The 11,720-nt window shown below is 34.9% G+C and overlaps 1 protein-coding gene across 2 annotated transcripts; it reads left to right on the forward strand.

The window, feature by feature from the left end:
- Positions 1 to 584: 584 nt before the first annotated feature.
- LOC110714714 (CRM-domain containing factor CFM3A, chloroplastic/mitochondrial) lies at positions 585 to 10,471 on the forward strand. 2 transcript variants are annotated; one of them, XM_021893246.1, is made up of 10 exons: positions 585 to 1,021; positions 1,969 to 2,963; positions 5,169 to 5,643; positions 5,718 to 5,848; positions 6,072 to 6,422; positions 7,930 to 8,086; positions 8,193 to 8,485; positions 9,999 to 10,058; positions 10,177 to 10,260; positions 10,339 to 10,471. In XM_021893246.1, the coding sequence occupies exons 2-10, from the start codon at positions 1,992 to 1,994 to the stop codon at positions 10,423 to 10,425; spliced, it is 2,610 nt and encodes an 869-aa protein (XP_021748938.1). In that variant the 5' UTR covers positions 585 to 1,021; positions 1,969 to 1,991; the 3' UTR covers positions 10,426 to 10,471. The 2 variants fall into 2 exon arrangements, with proteins under 2 accessions (XP_021748938.1, XP_021748939.1); XM_021893247.1 differs by lacking the exon at positions 585 to 1,021 and having other exon boundaries at positions 1,975 to 2,092; positions 2,175 to 2,963.
- Positions 10,472 to 11,720: the final 1,249 nt, after the last annotated feature.

Here is an 11,720-nt window from a genome sequence, read left to right on the forward strand (position 1 = left end):
TAATTTTTTAAACAAAAGTGGATGTTAATAAAACATCTCAAACTTAAATTTTAGGGTGAAATTTAATACTTGAGATTAAACCTCGTTTATATTATTAGACTCACCACAAATTCTTGATTAAGATAAATTTTCATCAAGTTATTGTAAGACAAATTAGAGATACCTTAAAAGTTACGAGTATTAAAGTTATCCTTATATGCTACAAAAATTACCATTTTCATAACATAAATTTTACCCTTAAAAACACTAATAATAGAGTATTAGATTAATATATTAGCCTTCATAGCATGTATTCATTAGTTTTTAACTTTTTACACATTAAAATACAATCAAACTCATTAAAATTTTTCATAAAAAGTGTTAAAATTTGCCCTCAAATTGACGATTTTTCAATAAAATTAAGGTAATCATGTCTTATACTTTGTACAAAATTATTTACTCACAACTATCTCCATACCACAAGAAAAAAAAAATGTAAATTATTATTAAACAAATATAGGATACATTTTTCTTTACTTTTTATTTTTAGCACAATTAATTCATTTGTTAAAAATTAAAAAAAAATTATAATAAAAAATAAAAAACTCTTCTAACTTCTTTTTAGGAAAAAATTATAATAAAAAATAAAAAACTCTACTAACTTCTTTTTAGGAAATATAAGATAAATTAGATTGTTAATCTCTGAGATAAGTAGGGCTCACTCATAATAAAAGTAAAATAATAAAGTGACACAGAAATCAATGCGAGAAATTGTGAGTGGAGATGAACTTGAAATGTTAATCTCAAATATTAAAAAAAAAAAAAAATCTTAATGAAATCAGCTCACACAGTGACACAGCAATTCGCAATTACCTTCAAAAAAAAAAAAAAAAAAAAAAAACGGTTGTTCTACTTCCCAGAACATCATCTCATCCTCTTACAGTCAAATCCACCATTTCTGTTGAATTTCTTCTGCAATTTTTGCCATTTCTTGTTCCTCAAAAGTGGGGTTAGCCCCATTGAGCTCATTCTCTTCAGTAAGGTATTTTTCTTTCTCTCGTTTACCCTTTTCAATGTTTATTAATTTAAGCTTTTCTTGGTTAATTTATCTGAATTATATCGTTATTTGTGTTTGTTTCTATCTGTAATTTAAGAGTTTAAATTGAATATGACCCATTAATTTGTATGTAAATCATGTAATTCCTTTTGGGGTTTTTGCTTTTTAATGTTTTTATCTGTATTTTAATTGTATTTAACCACTAAGTAGTGTTGCAGTGCTATGTAATGGAATTTGGGAAACAATTGCGGGTTTAATCTGCACCCATTTTTTCGACTCAAATTGTTATTAGGAAGCATTTCAGTTTTTCATAATTTGAGTTCATTGTTATGTTGATTTTATCCTTTTGATGAAGTCAAGAACCAATTTTGGTCCAATATTGTTGAGGTTTTTGATTGATATTAGGTTTTTAAGGTCTAGTGAGAGTGAAAAAAATGAAGGACACCGAAGCCGTGTATTGATAGATACCTTGAGAAGCTATTCCTTCATCTTTATTACATTGTAATTTTGTATATATATGTTTGAATTAAGCTATTCCTCTATGTTTGGTTTTTTGTTTGTAATTTTTCCATGATAGATTACATGGGAGTCATAATCATATTTTGAGTGTATTAAAAGTTAGAATTTATTGATGGCAAACTATATATATAATTTTGCGAATCACAATGGTTTAGAAAATACTTTGTAATGAGTTGGTGAACTAGGCTTCCTATATACCTTAAACCTAAGGCCCTAAATTTCTGAACATTTCATCAACTTGGCATTCTTGTTGCTCTAGGTGATTAATTTGGTTACACTAACCTTTATTTTATTCCTTTTTATAGTGTTTCACAATTATCATGGTTGGTGTCAAAGAGTCAAAGATGAATTAAGTTTTAATTTTGTATATTAGCATTTTTGTATTTCTATTGACCTTTTATTAAATTTGCTAGATTGTTTCTGCGCTCAAGATAGGATGTCTGTGGTTCAGAGTTGTCACCTCTGCTCTACAAGTTTTATTGACTCGTTCCAGAGCTCGTTCTCCAAGTTTCAAAACGTTCCTATGCCACTACTTAGGTACAATTACTCTAGTACTTTTGGTAGACACAGTTATTACTCAACTCAGAATTTTATTCGGTCATGTTCAATCAATGAGCAGGACTTACCAAAGAAATCGAGTTTTCTGCTTAGAAGATATGAAAATCAGGGATCCCCTAGTCAAACATCCTTTTCCAGGTCAAATAAAACTGATGAGAATTCCAGCCAAACATCATTTTCTCAGTCAAATAGTGATGAAAAATCATCAAGTGCTTGGTTAGAGAAGTGGAAGGAAACCCGCCAAAGAAATTCTCCCAAATCACCCCAACTTGCATTGAACTATAGAAGCAGGGATAATATGTTGAATTCGTTTAGTTCTAGTAGTGACTCATCTAGTACCCATGCCACCAGTGGTAGTACTATGGACAGGATAGTAAAAAAATTGAAACAGTTTGGCTATATGGATGATGCCAATGAAAATGATGATAACCAAGAAAGGATGATTGAGAAAGGGTCAGTTGAGGATATATTCTATGCAGAAGAAGGAATGCTCCCTAATACACATGGTGGGTTTTCTGAGAATTTCTCATTAGGGATAGAGCAAGGTTTTGACAATGAGGACGATGTACGATTTCCATGGGAGAAACCTGCTGCAAAACCTGAGGAAGCTAATTCAGTCATAAAGAGAAGCAGGACTTATATGGCTGAGCTTACTCTACCAGAGTCTGAGAGAAGGAGGTTAATGCAATTGACTTTAAACACGAAGCAAAAAGTGAAGATAGGTGGTGGAGGCGTTACACAAGCAGTGGTTGATCGAATACATGAGAAGTGGAAATCCGCAGAAATAGTGAGATTGAAAGTAGAGGGCCCTCCTGCACTAAATATGAAACGTATGCATGAGATTCTTGAGGTTTGCATCTTATGATTTTTTATCTCTTTTACTTTTACTGGTATTTATTGCCTTGCAACTTAATTTTGGTTGCTGTCTCTCTGCTTAGCTGAATGTTGTCAAAATCAAACATAATATATATGAAGTAAGTGCTAAGCTGCCCTTTTTTGTATCTTTGTGGTGATAGATTGTTGTGCCTATTTAGGGGACCTTTAGACCATTATGAGGAAAATGATGAGACACAAAAGAGGCACTGCCATGAGGCTACACTTTCACTTGGTCATGATTTTTCCCTCATAAATCTATGTATTGCACCAGAATAACCATCAGTACTTGAGATGTAAACACATTTATACTTGATTGCAGAAGGTTCATTACTGGAAATCTTTGAAATGGTCATAATTTTCATCTACTTGTCTAAGCATTTGTCAGTGTATACCTCGGGTGTAATAACCAATTAATCATATCCTTGTTTAAATGTTTTTCTTATAGATTGTTTGAGATACTCCACATTCTTAAAAATCAAGATAGTCCATACATAGGTATACCGTATACATTATCATCTGTTTTAGTGTTTCATTTGTCAGTTTGCAAATATATTGAATATCTTAGTAAATGTTGCTGTGCTGAATAAGCATTATAGGACTTAAAATCACTATAAGACATATCTTTGGTAAGGTTTTACTTGCCAACTCTTAGTCATTTCTGAAGAGAAACAATTTAGTTTCATATCATATGCCGATGTGTAAATAGCTCAAGAGTCTTCACAAATGATCTCGTCGTTGAATGAACATGAAGCATATAGTTTAAAGGAATAGAAGTCCTATAAAATTCCCGTACAAAGTATTTTGTTTATGGTACAGATTTTACATGTCAACTCCCATGAACTCAATAAGTTATTAACTCACTTATCAAGTTATCATCTACATAGTCACTGAACTTCATTGAAATTTAATGACTATTTAAGTGATAGTGTGATACTTGGTTAGTAATCAGTTATCATTGGAATAAGTAAAAACAAATTGTCAATGTATCAAGTTAGCCTTATACCCCCCCCCCCCCTCCCCCTCTTACTAGTATCCACTATATGGCCACTGATAATTGATACTTGAGCCTATTGTTGAAGGAGATGAAAATTCAGTTACTTTTGATTAAAATTACCTTTTCAATTCAACCATCCTTACCCTTATTCTGACAATCACTTCAATTTAATGTTTGAAAAAATGAAGTAAATCTCACAGATACCCTATAGATCTCATGGGGTGAAGGGGACAGTTAAACTTTATCAGTGATTTCTGTTCTTACAGACTATATTCTTCCAAATTTATATCAAGAGTTCAAGACCTTCTTATAGTACAGGATTCATGTTATAACAGCAATATATGTGAAACCTACTAACCTAGTCACTAGTTTAAATTACAATTAAAAGAGAAAGAGAAATAGTATGAAAAGCTGATAGGGTGGACAGATCAGGGATGTTGGCTCATTCCAGCGATGTCACTACTTTTGTGCTCATGCTTAGCTTGTCCTGAAACTTGTTGAGTTGTAGTCAATGTATAAAAAAGCTCAAGGCGCGCTGAGGCGATAAGGTATATGCAGCGCCTTAGGCGCGCCTCGTTGAAGTAAGGCGCACTATATAAATAATTGAAAAAAATTGGCAGAATTATGCTTCAGGTGCGCCTCGGGCGCCTCAGGTGCACCTTATCAAAATCTCCTCGCCCAGACCAAAAAAGCGCTTACCCCCTATCGCCTTGCGCCTCAGTGCCTAGGCGCGCTTTTTCAAACACTGCTTGTGGTGCATGTTTATGATCACAAGAGGCTGTTGTTTGTAGTCCTTCAATATGAGAGTAAAACATCCAAGATTCTGTTTGTCATGACTCATGTCTACAAGCACAAACCTCTTTATCCTTTGTAAGTCTGGAGCACCCAAGATTTCTCCTTAGCTATTAAAACTTTCTCCCTTCCTATTAGCTCTTCTTATTTGCTGAACCTGTAGAGCTATGAAAGAAAGTTTATTTACTTCCATGAGACTGGAAATTTATATTGATTGTTCATTACTATCTAAATACATTAAGTGTAGTGTCTTATCTCTTCTTATATAAAATGGTGTGACTTCTTATTTGGGTTCTCATGTCATTGCATTTTTGTTGAACTTCTTGTATATATGGCTTGTAACCTTTTAGTTTCCTGTACGTTTATTGGTATTATTCTTCATTTTCAATCCAGAGGAAAACTGGTGGTCTTGTTATTTGGAGGTCAGGGACATCTGTATCTCTATATCGAGGAGTGAGCTATGAAGTCTCTGGGCGCACATCTAAGAACCATGGAACTCAGGTTTCTGGCCGATTGTTGCTTGATCAAAATCTTACAAAACCTTCACAAGATGATTCTTATGACAGTAAACGTTCTCCTGAAGAGGGCCTCCACAGAAATGATGTTGATAAAAAAGATTCTGAATCTTTAACTAATATGAAGTACGAGGACGAAATAGACAAGTTGTTATCTGACCTTGGGCCTAGATATGCGGACTGGCCAGGTGATAACCCATTGCCTGTTGATGCTGATTTGCTCCCAAATGTAGTTCCTGGCTACCAGCCACCATTTAGATTGCTCCCGTATGGATTCAGACGTACTCTTGGAGTGAAAGAGTCTACATCGTTAAGAAGGATTGCTAGAACACTTCCCCCTCATTTTGCTTTAGGTATGCTAGCTCTTCTACTTACTTTCTTGAAGCTTCTTAGATTTTTGCTAACTGTGTATTGAGGTTGTCTTCAGGCAGAAGTAGGCAACTGAAAGGTTTGGCAGCCGCCATCGTTAAGTTATGGGAAAGAAGTTCCATTGCAAAGGTAGCGCTGAAGCGTGGTGTTCAGCTTACTACAAGTGAGAAAATGGCTGAGGAGATCAAGGTAAGCTAATGGATGTTGATTGCTGTGCTCTATTTCTTATTATTTAAAATTATTAATTTCACTGCATAAAATATTGTTGATAAGCAATTCCTCTTGATCTAAATTGGAGTCTCTCCAGGATTATTGAATCAATGTCATTAATAGTTCAGCAGTTTGATATTGTCCCAAGCGCTGTCCAATTTTACCAAGCTGTTGTTTTACATTGTCTTAAAATATATTGCAGAGGTTGACTGGGGGAGTAATGCTTTCCAGAAACAAGGATTTCATGGTTTTTTACAGGGGCAAGGACTTTTTATCATCAGATGTCACTGAAGCTTTACTAGAAAGGGAGAGATTGGCGAAGGACCTTCAGGATGAAGAGGAACTGGCACGAACTAGAGCCTCAGGCTCATTTATACCTTCTGTTGGAACTGGAGAACATTATGGAGCTGCTGGTACACTCTCTGAAACTTTGGATGCTAATACTAAGTGGGGGAAGAGACTTGATGGTCACGAGGCAGAAAAGGTGCTGAGACAAGCAGAAGTAATGAGGCATGCCAAACTTGTCAGGAAGCTAGAAGGGAAGCTTGCTTTTGTAAGTTCCTAAACTTTCTTTTGATGTGGTGGAAGAGAAAGGCAATAACTTCAAGTGAATTTTCTTTCTCTTCCGCTCTTGTTAGTGACACACTCTTTCATGCAAGGGTGCATGTGCCGTGCCTACACAATTAGTTTTCTTTCTTATAAAGAAGATCAATCTCCCTTGAAGAATAAAATAATTAAGAGTTCAAGAGTGATCAAGTAGCCCTTTCGGGCTTTCAGATTCAATCAAATACCAAAGAATTAGAGAATATTATTTAGGGAAGTACTATATGAGACACATCAAACAGACTCATGGGGTGTTTTGCTCCTTTAGAAGTACTTAGCAGTTGAAAATTCTTCCTTGTGGGAGGAAGCGTTGTCCACAACTAAAGAAATGAATCTGGAAATAGTTCTATAAGAATTTTTTACATGATGTGTTTTTTTCCTACTTGATTATAGTATCAAGTCTATCAACAATTATTTAAATTTTTTTCAGGCTCTCATGTAAAGATTTCATGCATCTAATACAAATGTCACATATAGAGTAGTTAAAATGCCACAGTAATAGACTTTTAATACAATAACATGTCTTTTTGCACACCATATATCACCTACATTTTATACAATCAACCAGGGTTTTCAGGCTTTTGAATAGAAATATCCTTCATGTAATATGCCTTTGTTTAGTACGATTGTTGCTTTATACCTCAGAGATGTTTCTGAAAGTACAAGCAGAATCCCACAACATGCACCTAAGTGAAGATTTTATGAATATGCATAAACTTCTACTCACTACCAAGATGCATTTCAAATGTTGCTGATACACCTCAACCATAGCCAATCTGATTTCTTCTCTTCTCTAAGCTTTCCAGCTGGTTTCTTCTCAAAACATTCTAGAAATGGGGTATAAACCCTGCTCAAGTTTTGAAAGACAAAACAGATTTAATTAAATCCTTTATAATTAATGAAATTATGCTGAATATAATAGTTTAGGAGCCTCGTGTGGGTTAGGATCCACAGAGAGGTTTGTTGCATAGAATGTTTTGCTCCCAAAGGAAGTGAAGTGGAATTTTTGTCCCTGTTTTTTTAGAGGGGGGGGGGGGTTGCTCTCTGCTGGTCCTACCCATCTTTTTTGTCTGAAAAATAATAAATTAACAATAGAGAAGTAAAGTGTGTTTAAAGGTATTAGAAGGAGAGTCTTCATATTCTTCAATCTAAGGAAGCAAGGAATCAATAGGGAATATTGTATATGTTTGATTGAGATATAATTGGGCATTTGGATAGTTGAGGTCAATAAAGAATGTTTCATGCATAGTGTAATTATTCCTGATGCCTGAGAATTTTTTTCTTTTGAATGTGTCCTCACCCAGTTGTATCTCTGTAAGTTATTAATGAATTTTTTTTTTTTACTCGCTAACTCACATTTCATTTCATGACCATGTTCTTTGGTCGGAGCAATATCTTACATGTAGTGTATAATTGTGCGTGCTTCCATGACATAAAGCTCTTAAATTTTCTGCTAGGCTGAACGGAAGCTGATGAAAGCTGAAAAAACTTTGTCAAAAGTGGAGGAATTCTTGAAACCAACAGATCAACAGATGGATTCTGGGAGTATTACTGATGAAGAGAGATTTATGTTTAGAAAGCTTGGTTTGAGAATGAAAGCGTTTTTACTTCTTGGTATGACAAATTACTGAACTTTGTACATTCTTGATCTTGAGATTTTTTTTATTTTTTTTTATCTAGAGATATTAACTGATACAGCTTTGTAAATTTACTGTTTCAGGTAGGCGTGGAGTTTTTGATGGTACAGTTGAGAACATGCATTTGCATTGGAAATACCGTGAGCTAGTTAAGATCATTTTGAAGGCAAAGAATTTTGAAGAAGTTAAAAACATTGCTTTAGCACTTGAAGCTGAGAGTGGGGGCATCTTGGTTTCAGTTGACAAAGTCTCCAAAGGCTATGCTATCATAGTATTCCGAGGAAAAGAGTATAAGCGTCCTCCTACATTGAGGCCGAAGAACCTCTTGACTAAGAGGAAGGCTTTAGCACGTTCTATTGAGCTGCAAAGGCGTGAGGTATTTTTCTGCAATAAGTTACTTATTAGAGGTTGGAGCTAGTGATGTCACTTGAAATTTTTACTGGTTGGAATTTGGAACTAGTAGCTCCACGCTTTTGGATTCTGATGACTAGTGCCAAGTTTAGATTTGTGTGATTTTACATACTTCCTCCGTTCTTTTTTAGTTGACAGATTTTGACGTTTGACACTATTCACAGTCTCTACTTTGACTTGCTTTCATGATTTAGCTAAGAAAATACAGTCGTTTGGGATCTTTTTTATTTTCTTATCAATATATATTTTCAACGTATATACTTTTTAATTGAAGATATTAGCAATTGAACTTTTGCATTAGAAAATTTGATAAAAGTAATGTGTAAACTTAATAAGAACAGAGAAAGTATTTAAATTATTTTCTAACTGATAGTACTAAATAGAATGGAGATGTAGTTATATGGAATGTCTCATTTGATTCCTTTAAAGAAGCCTAATTAGAGGACCTGGATCTCAATATATTCTTATTGGTAGTTAATATTTCTTTGACTCGTGAAGTAGCAGTTGTACATTTACTAGCTGAGTAGGTGACTTTCTGAAGGTTCGTGGTTGTTATACTACAATAATATGTGTGTTCAATTGCTCAAAGAGGTCAACCTTGCAGGTCTTGTGTGGGATTATTTACTTTATAACTGGCTCAGCTGGCCTGGCTTGGTCTAGTCTGGAGTCAATCCTTGGACAACTAGGTTAGACAGGCCTGACTCTGTAACTGAGTTGGCCCAGGACTAGACTAACCCAGCTCGATATAGTATGATGTTATCTTCTTCCATTGTACTCATTTTTTGTACTTCTGCAAGACCCATCCTTTTCTCCGTTCCCCGTTTCTAATATCCTGTTCAATAAGCTATACAAGCACATGATTGCATGTTAACAGTTTGTACCTTTTTCTTTTACCAACTTATTATCTATACTCCAGCTAGTAAATACGGAGTATTTAAACTTGTTTCAAATTTTGTAAATCTTTAACCAAAAGCCTGTATCCTTTGTATGGATTCTCAGTCTTATATTTGCAAAAGATGGGTTGACTCTTAGTTCTCTGCCATAGGATCCTTGTCATTGAGTGCGGGTAACATAGGTCCCTGCTGCAGCAATCTAAAAATGCTATTGTGACGCCATTTTCTTTGCACAATTTTGAGAAACTGGGTTTGAGATTCTGATATTTATTTGTAAAACTGCGTTTGCCTGGCATTTTTGTGCAGTGATTGTGCTTCAAATAACGATAAAGAAAATAAGAAAAAAAAATGAGATTTTTATATTAATTTTTTTTTGTAATTTAAATTTAACTGCTTGAATTCTTTTCTATTTTCTCTCATTTCATTTCATAAGATTATTTTTTCTGGGGAGAGTTGTCTTCATCATAGTACCTTTTTTTTTTTTTTTTTTTTTTTTTTGAGGAAGGGCATCTTCATCAGATTACCTTTTGTCTGTCAATACTTAGTCTTTTATAATTAATCCATTACCATTACTGTTACATACAGGCTCTTTTGAAGCATATTGCACAGTTGCGGCGGAATGCAGAGAAACTGAAATCTGAAATCGTAAGGCTTTTTAAGCAATTACTCCGTATCATATTCTATATTACAGCTTGTATGAACTGTTCCACTATTTCATCTTTTTCTACTCCTAACTGGACTTCCCTTGACTAAACTATATTAGGAACACATGAATGTCATGGATGAGGAACACCAAAAAGAAGAGTTTTATGATAGATTAGATGCTGCGTATTCCACAGAAGATGAGGTCAAATCCTAGTATTTCTCATTTTCTTGTTCTTTAGATGTTAGTTCATCTTTCTTTTAACTGACTGGTATTCTGTAGGAGGAAGAAGATGAAGCATACCTAACAACCTACAGCGATGAAGGTGATGAGGATGAAACTGGGAGCTCTGATGGTATCACTCTGTAAATACGAATATCAGTTTCAGAACAATAAAGCAGCAACATTGCAACAAGTATTGGAGTATACTATTGGAATATTAGCTTAGATAGTTAGTTAATACTCCCTCCATTTTAAAATACTTGTTCCATTTTCCTTTTCCGACCGTTTTTAAATACTTGCTCCATATCCTTTTTTGGAAAGCTTTTATAATATTTAATTCATTTCTCACACTTAGTGGGCCTAACATAATACTCTCTCTCCTCCTATTCTTCCACTATTTTTGCTTTTTACAATTTTTTATTTTCTCAACTACCCCACTACCTCCATATTTTATTACTTTCTCCTAGGGGTGGGACTTCGGTCTGGCAGTTCGGTTTGACCTCAGTTTGAAACGGTTTCGGTTTGAAACAGTTCGGGTTAAAACGGTTTCATTTAGACGGCGGGTCGGTTCAGTTCGGTTTTGATTAGTCACAGGTCGGTTCGGTTTCGGTTTATTTTTGTACGATTTAAATTCGGTTCGGGTCATAAACGGTTCGGTTTATAAACAGTTCGGGTCATAATCAAATCGGTTAGAAACGGGTTGCTTCAGGGGCGGATTTACTCGGGTCAATGCCGGTTCGGTTTTTAAACGGTTCGGTTAATAATCGGGTCGGTTTGAAACAGGTCGGTTCAGGGGCGGGTTTACCCGGGTCAATGCCCGTTCGGTTTATAAACGGTTCGGGTCATGATCTGACCGGTTTGAAACGGATCGGTTCAGGGGCGGTTTTACCGGGTCAACGTCGGTCCGGGTTCATATCGGTTCGGGTCATGAACGGATTATTTTAAAATGGGTCGGTTCAGGGGCGGGTTTACCCGGGTTAATGCTAGTTCGATTCATATCGGTTCGGTTTATACTCGGTTTGGTGCTAAAATCGTTCGGGTTAGTTTGGTAATCGGTTAAATTGGATCGGGTTGAAATCGAGTTCTAAAAAGTGGTTTTGACCAGTTAGCGCGTTTTGTTTTATATCAAGTTGGGACTAGTATTTCCATTTCATTAGCGGGTCGGCATAGGTTGGTGAAAAAAATAATGGGTCGAGTAGAAATTGGGTTTTAAGAGATTTTTGACCGGTTAGCTATTTTCGTTTTATATAAAGTTGGGACTTCGTCACTTTATTTTCAGACATCGGATTATATACAATTACAGAAATCTTCATTTATTCAATTATTCTATATCATGTTAATATGTTATGTTTCAAGTTTGGTTATACTCTTGTTGTTGTTTATTCGATATTATCATATTAGTCTATTACAAATTTATAATGTATTAATGTATTATTGTTTCA

This window comes from Chenopodium quinoa, unplaced genomic scaffold (genome assembly GCF_001683475.1).
Source record: "Chenopodium quinoa cultivar QQ74 unplaced genomic scaffold, ASM168347v1, whole genome shotgun sequence".
Lineage (NCBI taxonomy): Eukaryota > Viridiplantae > Streptophyta > Magnoliopsida > Caryophyllales > Amaranthaceae > Chenopodium > Chenopodium quinoa.